Source organism: Acytostelium subglobosum (assembly GCF_000787575.1).
Source record: "Acytostelium subglobosum LB1 DNA, scaffold: scaffold16, whole genome shotgun sequence".
NCBI classification, from domain to species: Eukaryota; Evosea; class Eumycetozoa; order Acytosteliales; family Acytosteliaceae; genus Acytostelium; species Acytostelium subglobosum.
In genome coordinates this window covers 152,218-173,936 of record NW_012236517.1, presented here as the reverse complement: position 1 = coordinate 173,936, position 21,719 = coordinate 152,218, and the positions used below count along the sequence as shown (strand labels likewise).

The window sequence follows — 21,719 nt, the reverse complement described above, 5'->3', positions numbered from 1 at the left end:
TGTGTAACTTGGATTTGGCATCGGCAGAGAAGACACCGTTCAGCCATAGGTCATAGATCTCTGTGACACGCTTGTCCTCCAGGGGCAGCTTGACAGACTGCTCATTGTACCTGTCCTCGCTCTGCTGTATCAATACCTTTTGCTCTTTGATCGTGCCGCTGCCCGCCTTGATCTGACCGCCACCGTTGATGCATCCCGACGGACAGGCCATCACTTCGATAAAGTGATAAGGTATCTTGCCAGTCTTGATCTTGCGCACGATGTTTTGAATGTTCCTGAATCCATAGGCCTTGGAAAAGCACAACACCTTTTTGCCAGACACCTCGATCGACGCCTCCATAAAGTCTGTGTTCCTGCCAGTCTGGTACTCGATCTTGTCCACGGTGATGCCAAACAGCTCCCTGGCGGCGTAGCGATACAGGAACTCAAAGTAGCCGCCAGACGATCCCTCCACACCAAACAAGTCACCGCTCGACTCATCGATGTTCTTGAACAGGCATCGATTGAGTTGTGCCTGTTGTGCCTCCTGGGCACTGCCTGTGTCTGCCATCGTCTCATCGATTGAGTTGAAGTCTACATTCTTCTCCTTGAGTAGCTCGAGCACCTCTGAAGTGGACAGCACACAATCTACGTCCTTGCTCTTGAACAAGTCCGAATAAAAGTCACTCCTTGATGCTTCCAACTTCTTGTCATAGCAAGGCATGATCGTTACATGATATATCTCTGATGGTCTGTTTGATTGATTGATTGATTGAATGATTGGTTGAGTGAGTGATACAACATGGATGGAATAGTTCCAATCAAACATACTTCTTGTTGAGCAGTTTGTCACCTAAGTAGTACTTGACTAGTGTGCCCATTATCTGTTGTGGCGACTTGGTCGTGCTGATGTAGGGTAGGATGTACTCGCCATGTGTCTTCTCGGCATAACAGATCCAGCCAGGACATGCCGAGCATAGCATGGGTAGTGGTGCGTCAATGGTCTTTTTGAAGCGAGCGACAAACTCTGCGCATGACTCGAGCAGGGAGAACTCGCGACTGAATCCCGTGTCGAATACATAGTCGACTTTGAGTGTTTGCTGGAAGAATGACTCGAGACGTGCTTGGGCGGTCTTGGACGACACGCCAAAGTGTGCGGCGATCGATGCCCTTGACTGGGGCGACAGCGACACGACCACAGTATACTGACGAGACTCTGCATTCTTTGCCAATACACTCATAAACTCTGCAGTACTCTGTGCGGTGATCAATACACTCTCTGCCGATGTAATACAACCACTACAAGCCAGACAATCATTCAACGTAATCGTTGCCTTCTCCATCTTGCTCTTTTGGCCATCATCGCCCACCTCCATATATGTTCCATCCGATTCTATATGTACATTTGTTCCTTTCTATACTATTGTTGTTAGTTGGTTGTGACTTGTGATCGATCACAACAGCTCATAACACAAACCTTTGTTCTAAGAATCTCAACAGGTTTGATACACTCTTGAGATGGTGTTATAAAGTCGTCAAGCTCTGTTAGCTTAAGTATTGATGAGAACTTATCACCTCCTGACATGTCTCTCTGTATATGTATATGTATAAAGTAATATAAGATCGCAGGCCAAAGACGAATTATGAATGAATGATTGACCAAAGTTGAGTCTTGACCAAGAGGGGTCAGGGTTTTGTTTGAATTTGAATGGAAGTCCCGAAAACGAAGTGAAGTGGTTGGAAGTGAAGTGAAGTGAACTCACTCTTGGGCCACGTGTCATTCTTTCATTCATTCATTCATTTATTTGTTTGATTACTCCATCATCTTTTGTATTACAACATATATATATATATTATATTCATACTTTATATAGTCTTTCATTCAATCAGTTGAAACTAACGAAAGGAAGAAAGTGAAGATGATGTCAAACACAAAGTACTCAAAGAACAGGTTAGTAATAGTATTAGCAAACATGATGCGATATATCTAGATCATGTGATCGACAGACCAGACCAGCCAGACATGTATAACTTATACTCAAACAATCATTCATATATATAACTTTAGTCAATCTGTTATATTGATGCTGTTTGGTAGTAAAGCCTTTCGAATATGGGCAACGATAATTGCTTTCTTTCTGATGCATGATACGATGACAGTGGTCGACTTGACATTCTATACGGTGTTGATGTCATCGGTACTGTTTGCCATCAATGAGAAACCATGGCTGTCCATCCAACACATGAAGGCGTCACAATGGAAGAACCTGGCATTGTTTGCCGTGCTCAACACTGGCTCACTATTGCTCTGGAACACTGGTCTCAAGTATATCGGACCATTAGGGTATGATTGATCGAATGATTGATTGAATGATCATGAGCACGGACTGACTGACTGACATGACCCAATCAAACAAACAGCGCATTATTGTTGACAGACTATACATTTGAAACATATCCGATTATATTGAATAACTTGATGCAGGGCAACTTGTTTGGAAATGATGTGGCGCGCGCTACATTGATGTTGGTTGGTGGCTACTTGTCGATCCCTTTGTTTGGCGGTGTGACAGGCACAGGCACACCATACTCCACACTGTTCTTTGGCGGCGTCTGTCTGGTGGTCTACAATCTGTTGGGCAGCAGTGGTATCATTCACAAGTGGCAGCACAGCCATGGAAGCGGCAGTGGCACGGCGGGCGTGCAGAACAGCAAGAACAAGCTGCACTCACTAGGCATGCTGGCGTCGTCGCTGCTGCTGCTCGTTCTAAAGGTGTACGAGTACTCGACCACCCCATACTCGGCCATGCCTCCAGCCGACACGACGTCGCACGAGCTGTTCCACCTGCTGCAGCTGTTCTTTGTCGCGCTCTTTGGAACATTCCTCAACCATCACATCGACTCAATCATCGAGCAACAGCTTGGCTTCCTCGTCTACAGCAAGGCGACCCTTACATCCTATCTCATCACCTCTGCCGTCCTCTCCCTGTTCCTTGGCTTCAGCACCTGTCTCCCACCCCTTCTAATCATCAGCTTCATGCTCATCCTCACAGGTATGTTGTGAACCAGGAGAATTGTCACGCCACTCACTCACTCATACCATCCATCCACACATAGCTATACATATACTATTCTCCAAGTCCAATCAATTTGATGGCGGTGCCAATCAAGGACTGATGGGATTGGGCGCTGGCGCGATGGCTACAAAGTCCACATCATCACTCAGTTTCATTATGAAGGATGTCGTTCGCCAGATTGTGGAGAAACCGACATCTAGACGTATCTTTATCTTCTTGGTAGTCAATCTGATGTTCATGTTTGTCGAGATGGCCTATGGTATCTGGACCAACAGTCTTGGACTGATCACTGATGCCTGCCACATGCTATTTGACGCGACGGCATTGTTCATTGCACTCGTGGCCGAGGTCATCTCACAGTGGAAGCCCAACGAGACCTACACCTATGGCTACGGTCGTGTCCAAATCCTCTCTGGTTTCGTCAACGGTATATTCCTGATATTCATTGCCATCACCATCTTGATGGAGTCAATCGAAAGGCATGTTCTAAGTCTCGCGCCCAACCTAACCCCAACCCCAACCCTAACCCTTACCCTTACCCTACCCTCACTCAAACAATCAATCAGACTGATGGAGCCACCAGAGATCAACACTGATAAGTTGTTGTTGGTGTCTGTGTTGGGATTCATTGTTAATATGGTTGGCGTGTTCTCATTCCATGGCGATCATGGACACTCACATGGAGGTGGAGGCGGCCACTCACACGCACACGGCGGCCACCACGAGGAGCCAGCCGATCTGCTGGCACAAGGCCAACAACAACAACAACCAAAGAAGCGTAGTGTCAACATCGATGGAGTGTTCCTCCATCTGCTGGCCGACACATTGGGCAGCGTTGGAGTGATCATCTCGTCGCTCATCATCCAGATCTGGGGCTACACCCTGGCCGACCCCATCTGCTCACTCTGTATCAGTATTCTAATCTTCCTCAGTGTAATACCATTGATCACCAACACAGCCAAGACTCTGCTGCAGTGCACCCCAGAAGCCTTGACCAAGGATGTCAGTCAAATCATTGGCAATGTAAGTGTCCATCATCCATGCTACAGCTCGCGCGCAGGAAGGTAGTTAACAAACACCATCACTACGACTAGATAACAAACATTGAGGGCGTAACAAGATACAGCGACTTCCACTTTTGGACACATAGCGAAGAGATGACAGTATCGACCATTAGAGTGTTTGTCGAGCCCAATGCCAATGAGAAGAAGATTCGCAAGGCTATTGGCAACATCATGAAGGACAACCAAATCACAGCGTCTACGGTGGAGATTGTCAAGGGCACCAGCAGCCAACAACACTCCTTCCAGCATTCGATCCCTCATGCCTCGTCCTAAATCCAATCAATCAATCTCATAAAAGTAAGGCCTGGGTTGTGTGGATACAACAGCATAAATATCTCAGCTTGTTCCTTGTTTTGGTTTCATTTCTTTGATACATTGAGGACAGAGTTAGAGATAGAGATAGAGATAATGATAATAATATAGAGATGGATATATTGTTTCACAATGTACTAAGGTCTGTTGTGATCAGATCAGTTTTGTTCTCATCAGTTAGGGAGATATATAGAAGGATGGGATTAAAATCAAGTCGAGAGCCTGATATTCTCAGTCTGTTCGATGCTGTTCGATTCGGTCGCACAGAGTTGTTCATTCATCACTTTGATAAGATGTATATCCTCAACGTGGACAACAGAGCAAGACTACATCGCGCACTTCATCACTTCACTCTCGAACCAAATCATCACAGTCAACATGTAGGCTAGTAAGTACTTCAACATCCAACTCATTAATGATCAATCAATCACTTACTCACTCAATCAATCAAACAATCAATCAAACAGTGTGTTGTACACTATTCGCCAGGCATTCTTTGAGGCATTGTACCATAACAATCACAAGCTTGTTGTTTACATGATTGAGCAAATCAAGAATTTATTAGAGCATTGTAGATGTCACGACGTAATAACAAGTAGAACCAAAATGATCAACTCATATTCAAAGTCCACGACCAACGATGACAAGCCGTCGTTCAAAACAGTATCAAGTGGACTCTTGTTTAGATTGGACCGCAATGACACGATCAATCTAGATCGCAAGATGTACGACACACTGATGCAGTACCCTGCTGATTGGCTCAGCGATGAAATGATGGGAAGGTTGGTCGATATGTCGTTGCGAAAGCATCGCGACGTGCACTTGTTCATGAGTTTGGTCGAGCGATTCCAGTCCCATATGCGCAACCACTTCAGATCAGATGGCCAATGCAGTGACTTGTTCCAGCAGGATGTGTCCTCGGACGATCTCATCAAACTGGTCAAGTGGCACGAGAAAAATGGTTGGCAACCGGTATCTGGAGCCTTTTCATTCTTTGAGCTTGCAATGAAGTACAAGCGATTTGATATTGCACTTCTGATGGCGACCAAGATGCACAAGCGCTATAAAAAGGAAGAGAAATATCACAAGGCATTGGCAACGTATGCCAACAGTGAGCTACTCAGAGGCATCAAGTACAAATTACCGAACCACGAATTGAAGATTGATGTCTTACTCCTACAAACACGCATTAATGGCAACATCGACTTCCTCAAGCATGTCCACAACCAGATACGTGACAGGGTTAAGGACATCAGAAAGCATGGTCGTCCAGTGTTGGACAATGAGATGATAAGTCATATCAAACGACAATCACAAGACTACAACTACGCACTCTATGTCTTGGACAACCTCAGTCAATTGCTTCAACAACAGAGCGAGGCCCTGAATCAAGTCCAAGACAAGGGAAAATGGTTGGTTACGATCATCGAAGTGCACGTCGAGTGGGTGGTGACCAAGCGACTCGTCGACACACTGTTGGCCAGTGCCGACAGGGTCCAGTGTCAATTCTACAACAAACTCTACCTCAGTGCAATCCAACAGAAGCGAGTTGATGTGATGGACGAGGTTCTACAACTCGTTTCCCTCAACAACGCCAGAGTGAATGGAGGGATCAACATTGATTGGAGTCTGTCATGTGCCACTGCAGTGGTGGTAGGCTTTGTCGAGGGCATTGTCTCGATCATTCGCACTTGTCCAGACAATTTAGTGTTCACCATGCATTATATTCAACTGCTACTTTGTGATATGGCCGTACAACAGACACTGCTTGCATTTGTCAAGCCTGGACAGCTGAAGCTTAGTGGCTTTACGTCAAGCATGAAGATTGATACCCTGCGATTGATACATCAACATGGACACGGCCAGCCCGAGGACATATTTTGGTGCGCGGCATATCTGGGTGCCTTTGATATCATGGAGAAGGTGCTCCATCCAGAGATGCTCGTCCTTGAGGAAGGCTTAGTGGAGAAAGTGTGTAAGGTCAGTGGAGATGTTAACGTTCTTCGATACCTGATGAAGCTAGACTTGGATTTCGATATTGAGAACGCGATATTCAATGCTCTGAATCAATCCAATTTTGAAGCGGTGGAGTACCTCTTGACGCTGCCAGAGCACGTTGAGTCTGGAGGTAGACCTGGCTTGCTACTCACCGACCAAGTAATCCGAATGTTGAACAATCTGGATAATGACGTCGATTCAAAACAGATCACATTCATGTTGGACCATCTGGACATCTCAGACCGACATGATCAATCATTCATTATCGAAATGTTATCAGCAGCTGGCTTCCGCTTCATCATCTATCGTGCTGTGTTGGAGATGTTGGAGAGGGACCAGCTGGACCAACAACATCCAAAACCATTCATCCCAGCCCCGAGATTGAACAATATTTTGTACAATATATTGAAGGATAGTGCTCGATATCGATCGACCAACTCTGTAATGCAATTGTTTCGACCCATTGGTGTTGGCGCAGATGGCAATGGCATTGGAGTTGACAAACCATCATCACATGTATCATCAATTAGAGCTTATTTCATTCCATCCACAAACGATTATTACCTTCAATACCAGACTATGTTAGTCGACACTGGAAGATTCCCAATCACTGATTGATTGAGCAAATAAAAGACAAGGAGAGTGAGTGAGGATGTTGATTGACATTAAGCCCAAACTATTAATTTAATAATGGGAATCTTCCAGAGTTGATGATCATTTTCTGATATTTTTGGTACATCTTTTCAGAGTATGGAATAATGAATGGACAGACTTTGTTATCATAGTCATCAACAGAATTCTGTGGTCTAAACAGTTGCACGACAGAGTTGGTCGATCGATAATTATCTTTGCAAAGAAATTGATAGATCTTTGATTTGTGAAATAGAGGTGCTGGGATGAATCGCTGATATCGACACTGATCCCTCTCCAACATATCCAACATAGAGCGATATATATGCCAGTGGCAACGAGCCAATTTCAACACTTGAATGATGAATGCTTTGTCCATTCTTCCAGCGGTCTCCAGACGATGCAACATGAATATGAATGAAGCTGGATCGATCTTGTCGGGATATCCCATAATATGAATGAATTGGTCGCGCATGAGCGAGCCAGGCGTACCACCGCGCTCAACATGTTCAGGCATAGTGAGGAGGTAGTCCACTGTGTGGAAATTGCCCTTGTACAGGGCCATTGATAACGCCTCCTTAATGTCGAATGAGAACCCATGATCCTTGAGATATCGAAGTGTATCCACATCTCCGCTGGCATTGCACACCTCATTGACAACCTCTCTGAAGATCTGGTTATCATTGATCATCCCCATATGGAACACATTATTCATGATCTCCAATGCTCCGAGCTTTGCCGCGGCAAGAAACATGACCTTTGGAATGCCATGTCCATGTCGATGAATCAATTGCAGGGTGTCAGTTGTCATATTCTCATAGTGGCCATCAAACACCAGTTGTCCAGATATGATCAATGAAAGTAGTATCTGCTGTGAATCGGGATTACTTTGAATCAGGTCATCGTACTTGATGGTGAACAAGTGAAGAAGGGATGGATGAGTGCCAACTAACGATGCAATGCACTCCAACGTCGCGCTGGTTGACACTTCCCGACCAAGGAAGTTCCTTGTGATAATATCTACTTTGGTTTGGTCATTAGATATGAGTTGATGCACATATTCAATCACTTCGACTCGCTGCTGTGTGAGTGCACTTCTATAGAGATTTGAGTAGAGATTGGAGAACCGACACTTGACTCTGTTTTTGTCGGCAATCAGTGTGTCGGTTAGATGCTTCGTCACCATCCAATCAGAGTGCACGTCAATGTTCGTGACGGTCCATTTGTTGCCAAGTGTCCCAAGCTTATCACTCTGTATTTGTAGCAGGTGACTGAGGTTGTACAATACATAGAGTGCGTAGTCATGTGTATGGGAACGGATGTGATTAATCATCTCAATGTCCAGCACAGCAGGACTAAGATGATCCTTGAGGCCCATAACCTTGCTTTCTATCTGACTGTGGCAATGCTTGAGGAAGTCGATGTTGCCATTAATTTTTGTCTGATTGAGTATGTCTTTAACATAGATGTCCGGCAATGTGTAGTTGATGGCACTGAGTAGTTCGATATTGGCATACTTTGCCAATGCCTCGTCATACTCCACGACCTTTAGGAGAGTGCCCTTGGTCGCCATTAAAAGTGCGACATCAAATCGTTTGTACTCCAATGCAAGTATAAAGAGTTTAAAAACGATTCCATTGTTCCTATGCGCACTTGTCTCTTCGTGCCACTTGACCAGCTCCATGATGTCGTCCGACGACACTTGGTGTCTGAATAACTCAATGTTGGACTTATCGAATAAGCCTCCCATCCGAGCCTTGTAGATCCTTCTTTCTGGGTCAACAAGATGAGTCATGTAGGTCCTGTGCAAGGGGGATCGGTTGGCCAAACTCTTGAACAGGCGCACATTGTGATGCTTGAACAACGACATATCGCCCAAGCAAGTTACCAAGCTCACATCGAACCAATCCGGCGGATACCGCATCAGCACGTCATACATCTTTCGATCGGGATGTATCTCGTCATCTTGAGACAATCGCAACAAGAGTATGCTAGCAACAGTAGTTAATGATGACCTTTGGTCTCCAGTCTTGTTCGTGGTCATTGATCCGTCCTCCAGCCTTGATGGTGTTTCAGTACAACAACACTTCAACTCGAAGACATCCTTGACCTGATCAATAATATATTCAACCAGCTTGTGATTGTTCTTATGCAGTGCTTGGATGAATGACTCTCGAATAGTGTACAACAGACTGTTTGTTTGATTGATCGAGTAGTGAGTGAGTGAGTGATTGAGCGGACATTGATTGAGGACATACTTACTTGCATGGCACGTTGTAAGATGAGCTTATGATGTTGTGGAGAGAGCAATGTAGACGATCTCTGGTTGGTCCATTACCGATATACATCCTATCAAAGTGATGAATGAACAACTCTGTATGACCGAATTGAACAGCCTCCACCAGACTGAGGATATCACATCCACGCCTTGATCTTAATCCCATCCTACTATGTACCTCACCAACTGATGAGAACAACACTGATCTGATCACAACAGACCTAAGTACATTGTGAAACTGATGGTGAGTTATCTTTGAATTTGATAACTCACCATCACTATCATCATCATCATTGGCCATCTTGTTTGTATTTATATATAAATAGATATTTATGTATTTGTTTGTATGATGGACTTGTGGAATGATGCCAAAATGATCACTTTGATTTACTGATTGAGGCCTGGTCCTGGGGTCCAGCCTCACTTCCTCCCTCACTCACTCACTTACATCCATCAATTGGGAATCTTCCAGCATCCATGATCATTGTCTGGTATGTTTGGTAATAGTCATCAGTGCATGGTATGATGAACATGTTGATGACTTCGTTGTTTGTTTGATTGGCGCCCAGGCCACGAGGTCTAAACAACTCCACAACAGAGTTGGTCGATCGATATTTATCGCGATGATTGATTTGAAAGAACTTAACATTGCTCAATGGAGGTGCTTTGATGAATGGCTTACATTGTTGAAGTTGTTGATGTTGTTGAATGTCCTTGGCCAGCATATCCAACACAGCACGATAGATGTGGAAGTGGAAGCCAGACTTTGACAACAACTGATTGATGAATGATTGATTCAGTCGGTCTGCAATGTCCAGGCGATCCAACATGAATGTGATCTGAGCTGGAACGGTATGATCAGGAATTTGTTCCAACACACGGAGTATGTCATTTCCCATGAGTAAGCCAGGCTTGCTACCTACACGTGCCACATACTCTGGCAGCGACAGGATATAGTCCACGGCCTTATAATTGCCTCTGCACAGTGCGTATAATAAACACTCCTTAATGATGAATGGGAAGCCAAGATCCTTGAGATATCGAAGTACCTCCACATTACCATTGGTTTGGCACACTTTGTTCACCATATTATTGAACAAGTGAGTGTCATTGGGTACCTCAGAATCAGCCTGGTTGAATAGATCCTCCATGATATCCAATGCACCCAGTTCTGCCGCCCACGTAAACATGGTGTTGGGACTGCCATGGCCATGGAGATGCATCGCTCTCAGGACATCAATCGTCGTGCCACCATAATAATAATCAACGACAAACAACAGTCTAGGCTTGACCAACTCGAGGAGTCGGTGTAGAATGGCCACATCAGTCTTGGCCATGTGATCAGTCTTGATGGTGAACCAGTGATGTGGACAGGGTCCGGTTAATATCGCGGCAATACAGTCTATTGTCGTGCTGGTCAGCTCCCAATCCAAGATGTGTCTGGTGATACCATCCCATGCTTCTCCAGTGAGGTGTTGGTGCAAAAGCTCAATCACATCGAGTCGATGCTGTCTGAGTGCAGTCGAATAGAGATCTGAGATTGAACCCGTATCGTCCAACATCGAGATGACCTGTTGCTTGGTGACCTGTGCTCCATGCTCGGGCATGCCATTGCCGTTGTCGCTGGCGCTAGAGATGATCTGACCGTTGTGGTCGGTACACAATGCCAACGACTCGTATTGCTCGGAATATTCGGTTGGGAATGTGTCTGGGCTCATCTCGGTGGCCATCTTGAGTACAATATCATATCGCTTGTACTGGACGGCAAACTCAAAGAAGTTAATTCCAGCCTGATCACTCCAACGCCAATCTCTGTCCTCGTGCCATTGCACCAACTTGATGATGTCGTCCGACGACACCTTATGTTTGTACAACTCGTCGATCGTCCAATCGGCTTGGCCTTGGTAGCCAATTTGGAAAGAGTCCTCGTGCGACTTGAATCGCTTTGCCAGCAGCATGAAGAGATGTACATCATGATGCACGCTCAACGACTTTTTAGCCAAGAATCCAAGCATGTTCCCGTCGAACCAATCAGGTGAATACTTCATCAAAGTATCGTACATGTTGCGATCGGGAATGATCCTGGCATCCTCGTGCTCGCTCAGCTCTGACAAAAATAGTATACTTGCAACTACTTTGAATGGTGACAGAGTGGACTTGGACTTGGACTTGGACTTGGACTTGGACTTGGACTTGGACTTGGACTTGGACTCAGTTGATGATGAGAACGATGAACATATACATTGCATGCCATACACTTTCTTGACCTGCTCAATGATGTAGACGACAAGTCTGTGATTGTTCTTATGAAGTGCCTCAATGAATGCCTCGCGAATAGTGAACAGAATACTATGATTGATTGAGTGAGTGAGTGAGTGAGTGATGGAATGGTCCCATGATTAGTTATTGAATGAATGAGTAACGTACCTGCCTGGCGTGTCGTAGGATGAACAATAGGGTTTGATTGTTATGTTGTGAAGTGCATGATGTAGACTGATTCTGATGTCGACAGGGAGAATATACTTCCTTTCAAAGTGATGCATGAACATATCATTACGATGGAATTGGACTGCTTCCACCAGACTGAGTATATCACGTCCTTTCTTTCTCATACCTACTACTCCCATCCTTCTATTTACCTCACCAACTGATGAGAACAACTCTGATCTGATCACAACAGACCCTAGTACATTGTGAAACAATGTCATCAATGTCACATCATCATCATTGACACTTGCCTTGTTGTTGATGATCATCATCATTGTTTGGTTTAGATATTTATGTATTAATTTATTTGTTTGGAAAGATTCCAAAAGTGATTGATTGCCTGATGGAGGCTTGAGGCCTCCGACCCACTCCCTAAAAACTGATGACTTGCTCAATTACACTCACTTACATCCATCAATTGGGAATCTTCCAGCATCAATGATCATTTTTTGGTATGTTTGGTAATAGTCATCAGTGCATGGTATGATGAATGGGTTGGCTACAACACCAACGTCGCCATGAGGTGGTGGTCGAAACAGTTGCACGACAGAGTTGATCATTTGATATTGATCAATATCATTTGGTTTTTTTGTATATAGTTTAGCTCTGTTCAGTGGAGGCGCTGAGATGAATGGCGCGACTTGATGATGTTGTTGTTGCTGGTGCTGATCCTTCGCCAACATTTCCAATACAGCATGGTACATGTGGAATTGGAAGCCAGCCATTGATAACAAATCTATAATGAATGATTGATCCTGCCTAACTTGGAGCTCCAAATGATCCAACATGAATGTGAACAGAGTTGGATCAATGCCTTCTCGATTCTCCATCACTTCAAAGACATCATCGCGAATTAGATAGCCAGGTTCACCACCACGGGCAATATGATCAGGTAGCGACAAGAGATAGTCGACAGTGTGTAGGTTGCCAGATGTAAAGGCGTGACCCAGTGCCACCCCAATGTCGAATATGGGGATGCCCTTCTCCATGAGATATCGAATGACGTCCACATCTCCACTACCTTGGCACACAAAACCAATAATTTTTAAGCTTACACAGTTGGCTGCATTCATTGTGAATACATCTTTCAAGATATCCAATGCGCCCAGCATTGCCGCGTTAAGAAGCATGTCCAATGGTTTGCCATGTCCATGGCGATGGATCAATCGCAGGATATCGATCGTCATCCATTGTTGGCATGTATAATGTTTTCTCAAACTTTTGGTAAAGAGAAGTTGTCCAGGCTTGATCAATGTGAGCAGTGTCTGTTGTGTGGCCAAATCGGCCTGAAGGAAATGATCATGCTCGACAGTGAATACATGATTGGATGGATAGGCGCCAATAATCAGGACGATGCCCTCGACAAATCCTCTCGAGATTGCACTACATAGCAACCCATCAATGTTGTTCTTTGAGAAATGAATAGAGTTGTCATGAGACATGATGCATTTGACGAGTTCAATCATATCAACTCGCTGCAGATCGACGGCACTCGAGTAGAGTGACAAGTAGAATTGACAATTGACCAAGTCCGTGTTGGCCAACAGTGTGTCGACAAGTTGCCTTGTAGAGTCTGAATTCGCGTCGATGCCCTGGACCAACCATTTGCTGAGAAGCGGATCGCGCAGTGCTATAGATTGTTGTTGAAGTAACTGACTTAGGTTGTCCAACACATAGAGTGCGTGATCATGGTGCTTGATATTCATGATCAACTCATTATCCAACACAGGATGGCAGTGCTCAGTGAGGCCCGCAACCTTATCATGTAGCTGCTGGTGTACATGCTTGAGGAAGTCGATGTTGCCCTCACAGCTTGTATGATTGAGTATGTTATCAACCCTGCCAGTGTCAGGCAAATTGTAGTTGATGACCGAGAGCAGCTCGGTGTTGGCATACATTGCCAATGCCTTGTGATACTCCGTCACCCTGGGGACAGTGCGGGCATCCATCTCTGTCAACATTCGAAGTGCCACATCAAATCGTTTGTACTCCATGGCATGTCCAAAGATGAGAAGACCAACATTATTCGTTTCCCAACCTGTCTCCTGGTGCCACGTGACCAGCTCAATGATATCATCCGATGACATGTTGTGTTTAAACAGCCCCACGATGCTATCATCATAGACCATCTGTGCAATGAAGTTCTTGAATCGCTCGGTCAACCTCTTGAACAGACGCACGTCGTTATGTATGAGTAACGATGATTTGGCCATAGCCAATACCAAGCCCTCAGCGAACCAATGGGATATCCATGGATAAAGCATCAGGGTATCAATCATCTTTCGATCGAGATTGATCGTGTAATCATCGTCCAATCGCAACACGAGATACTTTGCCACTGTTTGGGAAGTCATATCGAGTTCGGATGTTGTTGCTCCACCATCATCCATGACAATCTTAACCTGATCAATGATGTAAACTACAAGCTTGTGATTGTTCTTGTGTAATGCTGTAATGAATGCGTGGCGAATAGTGAACAACAAACTAATATAATAAATGAATGTTGGAATGATTCCATGGAGTTAGTGGAACAAGTCAATCATTCATTCATTCATTCGCACATTCATTGATTGAATGAGGTCGTACCTGTCTGATGGTTCGCAGGACATAAAGTAATTGACTTTGTTGTTGAGGTCATCATGTAGTCTTGCTCTGTTGTCCTCGTCAAGGATATACATCCTATCAAAGTGATGAATGAACAACTCTGTACGACCGAATCGAACAGCATCCAACAGACTGAGGATATCACATTCACGCCTTGATCTTAATCCCATCCTTCGATGTACCTCCCCAACTGATGAGAACAACACTGATCTGATCACAACAGACCTTAGTACATTGTGAAACAATATATCCATCAATGACAATGTATCGAGACTTCTCCGTTGATGTAATTATATTCTTAACTAACTAACTAATGATAATATTACTGCTGCTGCTCAAGCTGTTGATACTCTTTGTTGTCGTCCTCATTATTACAAGGCATGGAAACAACTGGGTAAACTTTGGAAAGAACTTGGAGTCGAGGGCGAGGGCAAGGGCGAGGGTTAGGGTCGAGGGGTTTGAAAGGGAAGGACACCCGACGACAAGTCGAGTCCCTTACATCGGAAGGGCGTTTATTACACAATGTTACACAAGCAGGCAAGGAGGGGTATTGAGATTAGTTCGACAACGAAATATAACGACAGGCGCATGCGATGTCAGCGACGAGTCTAAGGTAAAGGTAAGCCACCACGGCGGGATAGGGCTTGGATCGCACTTAGAAGTGCAGTCTGATTGGGTTCTTGTACTCCTGGCGACAGATTGGGCAGAGGTGGCGACCGCCCAACCACGACACACACTCATTGCAAAAGATGTGGCCGCAGTCCAGACCGGTGTTCTTCTTCCTGTCGACGCAGATCGAGCAGATGGCAGACTCGCGCTCGTCCTCCAACTGCTTCTTGGTCAGATTGAGTTGCTTGCTTAGCTCGGCGACATCCTGTGTGCCGTTGGCGCTGGTGCCGGCGCCGTCTGGAATGGACAACTCACTTACATCCACCAAGTTGCTTGCTTGCTTCTTGTGTTGATCATGTTGCTCTTGTTGTTGTTGCTGTTGCTGTTGCTGTTGCTGGAGCTGGGTCTGGGGACAGTTGGTTGGATGAGGGGTATACGGGGACACGTTGAGGGGGATGTGCTGAGCGTTGTTCATGGCATTCATCGCGTTCATGCCACTTGCGCATCCCATGGAGCCAAAGTTGCTCATGCCACTCATGCTGCCCAATCCACCCATGCTGCTCATGCCGCTCATTGGCACGATGTTGTAGGTGCCAATGCCACTCAAACCAGCGTTGCCAGTGCCGCCGCAGAGTTGCTCGAACTGGATGGCCTGCTGCAACTCCAACTCGAGGAGCTGCTGCGACATCTGTTGCTGAAGGGTGTCGTTGTGCATGGACATCTGCTGGCTGGACAAGCCCGCCTGCTGGCTCTGATAGGAGTGTTGCATCATGTGTGCCTCTTGATTGATGGCCAATTGAGTGTTGGCTGTTGCAGATGAGTTGTTTGACGTGCCCATTGGCTGACCCAATGAATTATAAACAGTTGGCTGATTGTTACCGCCATTTGATCCCACACCAAGTCCACTCATTCCAGAACCTCCACTTCCTCCATTATTGGCAATCATTGAATATGTTGATGGATACATGTCTTTACTTTGTTTGATTGTTGTTATATATTTATGTTATAGTTGTTGTAGTTGTATATGAGTTATATATATATTATAATTTTAATTATAGTATATATCTAAGTGATTGTATTAGGAATGAATGAATGAGAATGAATGAGTGGCAGTGTGAGCTTGGGGAAGAGAATATTCATGTGAGTGTGTGAAGGTTGGGGAAGGGGTTTGTGATGGATGTTTGCAAGATGCCCTGGGGTTCGCACATCGATCAATATGGAGACGATTGATCAAAACTGTGATGTTTTTGACAGTTTTGCATTCAATGTCGTTACGACAACCATACACAAACAATGAAATAATAATAAACATAAATAGAAATAAATACATTTATCTTTCTTCAAAAGTCAGGTGCGTGACCTCATCGATGAGGCGAAGGGTCCTGACTGCCATCGATGGGCCATGTTCCGGACATTCCACTCAACTCCACTCCCATCAATCAATCAATCAAGTCAATCGATTGACCGCTCATAAACAATAGAATGCGAGCATCATCATTAGAGCGTTGGACATGCAGAGCACCAAACCGAGAAGATGGACCGATGTTGAGGAGGAGGCGCCACCAGTGTCACCCTCGACGGGTGGGTTCGAGTGTAGGGTTGGACTGCTGCCTCCACTGGTTGTGGTGGTGGTACTGGAGGAGGCGCCTGGTGCTGGTGTTGGAGGGGGTGGGAAGAAGGACGCATAGTTGTTCCACTCACTGCTGAGTCCGGTACCTGAGCCTGGGGTCTGATTGGGGTTGGTAGGTGCGCACTTGCCAATAGTCTTGTTGTATACCAATGTCGTATCAGTGCACTCAACATCCATGCATTGATAATAGTTGTAGGTGGTCCTTGTGCAGTTGACCTTGTATCCAATATTGGGGACATTGTTGGCGTCCTGAGTCGCGATGAATGGAGGTACATTGCACACGCTAAGTGAGTGAGTTGTTTGTTGAGTTAGTATGATGTTGGCTGGGATGATTCCAAGGTGATACATACGTTTGGTAGGTCTGGGCATAGCAGGTACCTGTTGGACTGTCTCGGGTCATGTTGGGCATCTGGACGTTGGCGATGGAGTATCGGACGAATTGGCCTGGGGTGGCGGTGTTGGGGACACATTGGCCAGTGATGACGATGGTGCTGGCCTGCATACAGGTGGCCATTCCACATGTTGGATCGACACAGTACATGTTGACAACGACTGGGATGCTCACGGGTGGGTCGGTCTGAGCAGAGGCCGTGATCTTGGGCAGTGTTGGCAGTCCATTGGGCAGAGCATTGTTGGTCAACAGGGAGGCGACACCAGTGGTGGACTTGGAAGATGAGGTGACCAGACTGGGGATTGGATTGGTGTTGGACTGAGTGGTCACAAGACTGCTGACGAGGGATGGCGTTGTGGTAGAGGCGGCTGTGGTCTGGAGTGCAGTGGAGGAGCTTAGGACACTGATGGTGTTTGATTTACATCTGTTGAGTTGCTTCCACAATGTAGATGTTGGAGGACCCATGCAGCCAGCACGGACATAATACGAAGACACAAGGTATTGACCATTACCAACATCAACGCTGGTCAACAACAACAAAGATACAAATACCACAATTAGTGATGATAATGAGTTATAGTTAAACATAATGAAACGATGATAGTTAGTTAGTTAGTTAGTTAGTTAGTTTGATATTATAGTATAGTAAGGTAGGTTCGATAGGAGTATGAATGTATACCTTGTGTGTTTGGACTTGGTCGGTATATATACTCAATGGCCGCACCAATGATGAATGAATGGCTACTCCATCATTCAATCATTCATTGATTCAAACTTGTATGTTATGTCTTGGATATCTACACAATATATTAACATTAAAGCAAAGATGAAGTTGATTACCTTTGAAGTGATTGAGGTACTACATGTATTATCCTTGCTCACATGTTTGTGAAGTTAGATTGTTGTTGCGGCACGGAAACACACATGGATGCCAATTGTTTGTTTCCGAGAAGTTTGAAGTTGTGGTCAAGACGAAGAGACATCTTGACACATTGGACCCGATTCGTTCATTCTTACAATACATACACACACATGCTCATACATATACGCATGACTATAGACTAGTGCACATGTTCACTATATATGACTATGAGAACTTCACTCGAGAAGAATACTTGGACTTCTTCACAAAGTTACTTCTAGCACATTATGTCAATCAGATAGAGGCAATACTATTGCACAAGGATGCTTCATTATATCATTCATTACATGTTGAGTATGTAGTACATTCAATGTCAGACTGACTGATTGAATGATCTAACTCATCAACTTTAGATTCCCCATCATATTGGAAGGTGATGTCAACTTTGGACCATTGTTCATAGCTCAACCACGCAAGTTGTTGCCTCTGTTTCACGAATCATTGTTAGAGGCACAGAGTAGAGTTAGAGAGTTCTATATCAATGGTGGTGATAGAAGTGATAGTACCAACAGAGTCAGCAACAATAGCAATGGAAGAAGACGTGATAATGGTCATAGAAGCAGCCAAGCACACGGTGGCGGTGGTGATGATGATCTTGCACAGAGTATCTCACAACAGAGTTCATACAGCAATATAACACCTTCGATGTTGACCATCAAGCCTAGATGTAGAGTTCGAGTCAGTGACCTTCCAATGGTCCGAGAGAACAGGAGAACATTCCTCCCGCGCTCCTCTGACTATGGTCTCTTTGTCGAGTTCCGAGGTACAGTCATCCGAACCGGTCCACCCAAAGTCATCGAACGTACCAAGTTCTTCTTGTGCTCCAAGTGCAAGCATCAATTCCGTATGTACCTCTTTGTCTATGTCCTCTCATACATCAATGACATACTCACGCTCAATCAATCAAAGAGGTAAACATTGATCATGAACTAAAGAATCAATTCAACTTGCCAAAGAGATGTCCAAACCCAAAGTACTGTGAACATCAATACTTCAAACCAGTGGATCAGATTGGTGAACATTGTGACTATCAGGAGATCAAGGTTCAGGAGAACATTCATCAGATTGGAGCTGGATCAATACCAAGATCAATCATTGTCATTGTTCAGGAGGACTTGGTCGACAGCTGTCAAGCAGGCGACGATATTGTGGTCAGTGGCACAGTGATCAGACGCTGGGAGGCACTCAAACAGGACGAGCGATGCGATGTCGAGATCGTCCTGCTAGGCAATCACATCAGGATCATGAATGAACAACGCTTTGGCGCCGGCATGACTGACGAACTACGACGCAGCTTTGAGGACTTTTGGATCGAGCACGAGTCACAGCCACTTCTGGGCAGGAACAAGATTCTTAAGACAATCTGTCCAGGAGTCTATGGCATGTTTGTCGTCAAGCTGGCCACCATGATGATCTTGGTGGGCGGCGTGGAGATCAACGACAAAGAGAGTGGCATCAAGCGCAGAGGAGAGTGCCACATGCTGCTGGTGGGAGAGCCCGGCACGGGCAAGAGTCAGTTCCTCAAGTTCGCCGCCAAGGTTGCGTGCCGATCCGTCCTGACGACTGGCATCGGCACGACCAGCGCCGGTCTGACCGCCGCCGTGGTCAAGGAGCAGGGTGGCGAGTGGATGCTGGAGGCGGGTGCGCTGGTCCTGGCCGACGGCGGCGTGTGCTGCATCGACGAGTTCAGCGGCATCTGTGAGAATGATCGCGCCACTATCCACGAGTCCATGGAGCAGCAGACCATCTCCATCGCCAAGGGTGGCATTGTCACCAGTCTGCACACACGCACATCGATCATAGCGGCCACCAACGCCAAGGGCAAGTACGACGAGTCACAGAGCCTCATGATAAACACCAACCTGGCCAGTCCGCTGTTGTCTAGGTTTGACATCATCCTGATCATCACGGACGACCAGATCCCGGCGTGGGACACGCTCATCTCGGAGTTCATCCTGCGTCGTGGACAAAATGTTCGCGTGCCCACCACCGACATTGAGGAAGGCTCGATGTGGAACATTGAGAATCTGCAGAACTACCTCTACTACATCAAGTCGACGTTCCGTCCAACGCTGTCCCCTGAGAGCCGTCTGCTGCTAGACGCCTACTTCTCCAAGCAGAGGACGGGTGGCAATCAGCGTAATGAAGCGAGGATCACGACCAGACTGATGGAGTCGCTCATTCGTCTGTCGCAGGCACATGCCAGACTCATGTTTAGGAATATCGTGGAGATACAGGATGCCATTATGGCCATCTACATGGTCGAGTGCTCGGCAGAGTCATCGTGCATCCTGTCGGGCCTGAATGCGCAGACGTCCATCTTCCCAGAGGACCCTGAGCTGGACTATAGAATGATAGAGAGAACGATCAAGGTTGCACTGGGTCTGACCAACATCAGCTACAAGCCATCCAAGAGGAAGAAGACCAAACCCAGAGAGCAGCCGCATCGCGTCAACTCATCGTGGGTCAACACCAACCTCGATGATCTTGAAGAGAGTGATGATGATGGTTACAATGGCGAAGAAGACGAAGAGGAGTATGAAGAGGTTGATGAAGATGGTCCACTACCAAGCTGGGCACAAGACACTCAATATGATCAAGAAGAAGAAGAAATAGAAGTGCCAGTGGATCAGGATGTTGATGTCCAACAACATGAGGATCATAATGGACATTTTGATCAAGATGAAGAGGATCATCATGTACATGAAGAAGAACAACAACAAGAGAAAGAGAAGGAACATGATATCTCATTCAATCTGGACATTGCAAGCAGTCAGAAGGGTTCCAATGGAAGTGGTGGCAAGAAGGGCAAACAAACAGCAGTATCACCAGTCCTGGGAAATGACAACAACAACGACACAAATGCTCAAGTCAAGCAACCAATGCAACCTCCTCCACCACCACAACAACAGAAGAAGGTACAACCTCAATCCCCGCCACCACAAAGATCACCTCCACAACAACAACAACAACAACAACAACAACGATCACCGCCACAACAAAAGACACCAACAGTCATTGTTGAGGACACTTCAGACCTTGAAAACCTGGAGTTTGAGGACAATGAACTGGAACCATCACAACCAAGCACATTCATGGCTCCACCAAAGACACAACAACAGCAACAACAACAAACTACACCAGTACAACAAAAACCAACACCTCAACCACAACAGTTCAGCAGACTACACCAATCACAATCCAGCCAAGCACCAGTATCACAGAGTGGCATCAATGATTTGTTGCGAGAGATACAAGAGCACCAGTCGTCCATGGACGTGGACTGGGGAGAAGGCGATGTGGACTACGCTGTAGTGCGTCAATCCAGCCAACAAAGTAAATCTGATGATATCACTGGCAACAACAATACTGGCAACAACAATACTGGCAAGTCTGGAAACAACACTGGCAGCAACAACATATCATACCTTTTCAGCAATATTAGTTATACAACAACAAGTGATAGTATAACAACGAGTCAGCAAGGAGCTACAAAGCCAGCAGCAGAGGATGAGGATCTGGATGGATTGGACATGTCACAAGTCTAGGTGAGTGGGAAGCCATTCACCAGGTTGTGCCAACATGTCCTCTTTATTACAATCTTTGTACATAAAGGATGCTCAGGAGAGAGTTATTGATTGATTGCCAAGTGTCCGAGTGACACCTGGGCCTCCCAAATGCTTCCAATAGTGGTGGTGGTAGTTGGTGGTAGTGTTGTTGTTGTCGTCGCAGTTGCTG

At 45.7% G+C, this 21,719-nt stretch overlaps 9 protein-coding genes across 9 annotated transcripts; 3 read left to right on the top strand and 6 right to left on the bottom strand.

The window, feature by feature from the left end:
* Window positions 1-4: 4 nt before the first annotated feature.
* SAMD00019534_077890 (hypothetical protein) lies at window positions 5-1,573 on the bottom strand (the record flags this gene model as incomplete). The annotated part of the gene is made up of 3 exons (XM_012896829.1): window positions 5-745; window positions 816-1,394; window positions 1,451-1,573. Coding segments are annotated over 3 exons (1,443 nt in total), but the record flags the coding sequence as incomplete, so codon positions are not given.
* Window positions 1,574-2,132: 559 nt separating this feature from the next.
* Window positions 2,133-4,393, top strand: SAMD00019534_077880 (hypothetical protein; the record flags this gene model as incomplete). The annotated part of the gene is made up of 4 exons (XM_012896828.1): window positions 2,133-2,323; window positions 2,401-3,032; window positions 3,097-4,079; window positions 4,151-4,393. The coding sequence occupies 4 exons, from the start codon at window positions 2,133-2,135 to the stop codon at window positions 4,391-4,393; spliced, it is 2,049 nt and encodes a 682-aa protein (XP_012752282.1).
* Window positions 4,394-4,629: 236 nt separating this feature from the next.
* On the top strand, window positions 4,630-7,048 carry SAMD00019534_077870 (hypothetical protein; the record flags this gene model as incomplete). Its single annotated transcript, XM_012896827.1, has 3 exons — window positions 4,630-4,727; window positions 4,806-4,820; window positions 4,900-7,048. The coding sequence occupies 3 exons, from the start codon at window positions 4,630-4,632 to the stop codon at window positions 7,046-7,048; spliced, it is 2,262 nt and encodes a 753-aa protein (XP_012752281.1).
* A 61-nt stretch (window positions 7,049-7,109) lies between these two features.
* Window positions 7,110-9,639, bottom strand: SAMD00019534_077860 (hypothetical protein; the record flags this gene model as incomplete). Its single annotated transcript, XM_012896826.1, has 2 exons — window positions 7,110-9,252; window positions 9,323-9,639. 2 exons carry the CDS (start codon window positions 9,637-9,639, stop codon window positions 7,110-7,112), a joined length of 2,460 nt encoding a protein of 819 aa, XP_012752280.1.
* A 139-nt stretch (window positions 9,640-9,778) lies between these two features.
* SAMD00019534_077850 (hypothetical protein) lies at window positions 9,779-11,881 on the bottom strand (the record flags this gene model as incomplete). The annotated part of the gene is made up of 2 exons (XM_012896825.1): window positions 9,779-11,687; window positions 11,766-11,881. 2 exons carry the CDS (start codon window positions 11,879-11,881, stop codon window positions 9,779-9,781), a joined length of 2,025 nt encoding a protein of 674 aa, XP_012752279.1.
* Window positions 11,882-12,226: 345 nt separating this feature from the next.
* SAMD00019534_077840 (hypothetical protein) lies at window positions 12,227-14,503 on the bottom strand (the record flags this gene model as incomplete). Its single annotated transcript, XM_012896824.1, has 2 exons — window positions 12,227-14,309; window positions 14,412-14,503. 2 exons carry the CDS (start codon window positions 14,501-14,503, stop codon window positions 12,227-12,229), a joined length of 2,175 nt encoding a protein of 724 aa, XP_012752278.1.
* Window positions 14,504-15,087: 584 nt separating this feature from the next.
* SAMD00019534_077830 (hypothetical protein) lies at window positions 15,088-16,005 on the bottom strand (the record flags this gene model as incomplete). The annotated part of the gene is made up of 1 exon (XM_012896823.1): window positions 15,088-16,005. A coding segment is annotated over one exon (918 nt), but the record flags the coding sequence as incomplete, so codon positions are not given.
* A 501-nt stretch (window positions 16,006-16,506) lies between these two features.
* On the bottom strand, window positions 16,507-17,647 carry SAMD00019534_077820 (hypothetical protein; the record flags this gene model as incomplete). The annotated part of the gene is made up of 2 exons (XM_012896822.1): window positions 16,507-16,951; window positions 17,019-17,647. 2 exons carry the CDS (start codon window positions 17,645-17,647, stop codon window positions 16,507-16,509), a joined length of 1,074 nt encoding a protein of 357 aa, XP_012752276.1.
* Window positions 17,648-18,129: 482 nt separating this feature from the next.
* SAMD00019534_077810 (hypothetical protein) lies at window positions 18,130-21,529 on the top strand (the record flags this gene model as incomplete). The annotated part of the gene is made up of 3 exons (XM_012896821.1): window positions 18,130-18,275; window positions 18,335-18,825; window positions 18,891-21,529. The coding sequence occupies 3 exons, from the start codon at window positions 18,130-18,132 to the stop codon at window positions 21,527-21,529; spliced, it is 3,276 nt and encodes a 1,091-aa protein (XP_012752275.1).
* Between the last annotated feature and the right edge of the window lie 190 nt (window positions 21,530-21,719).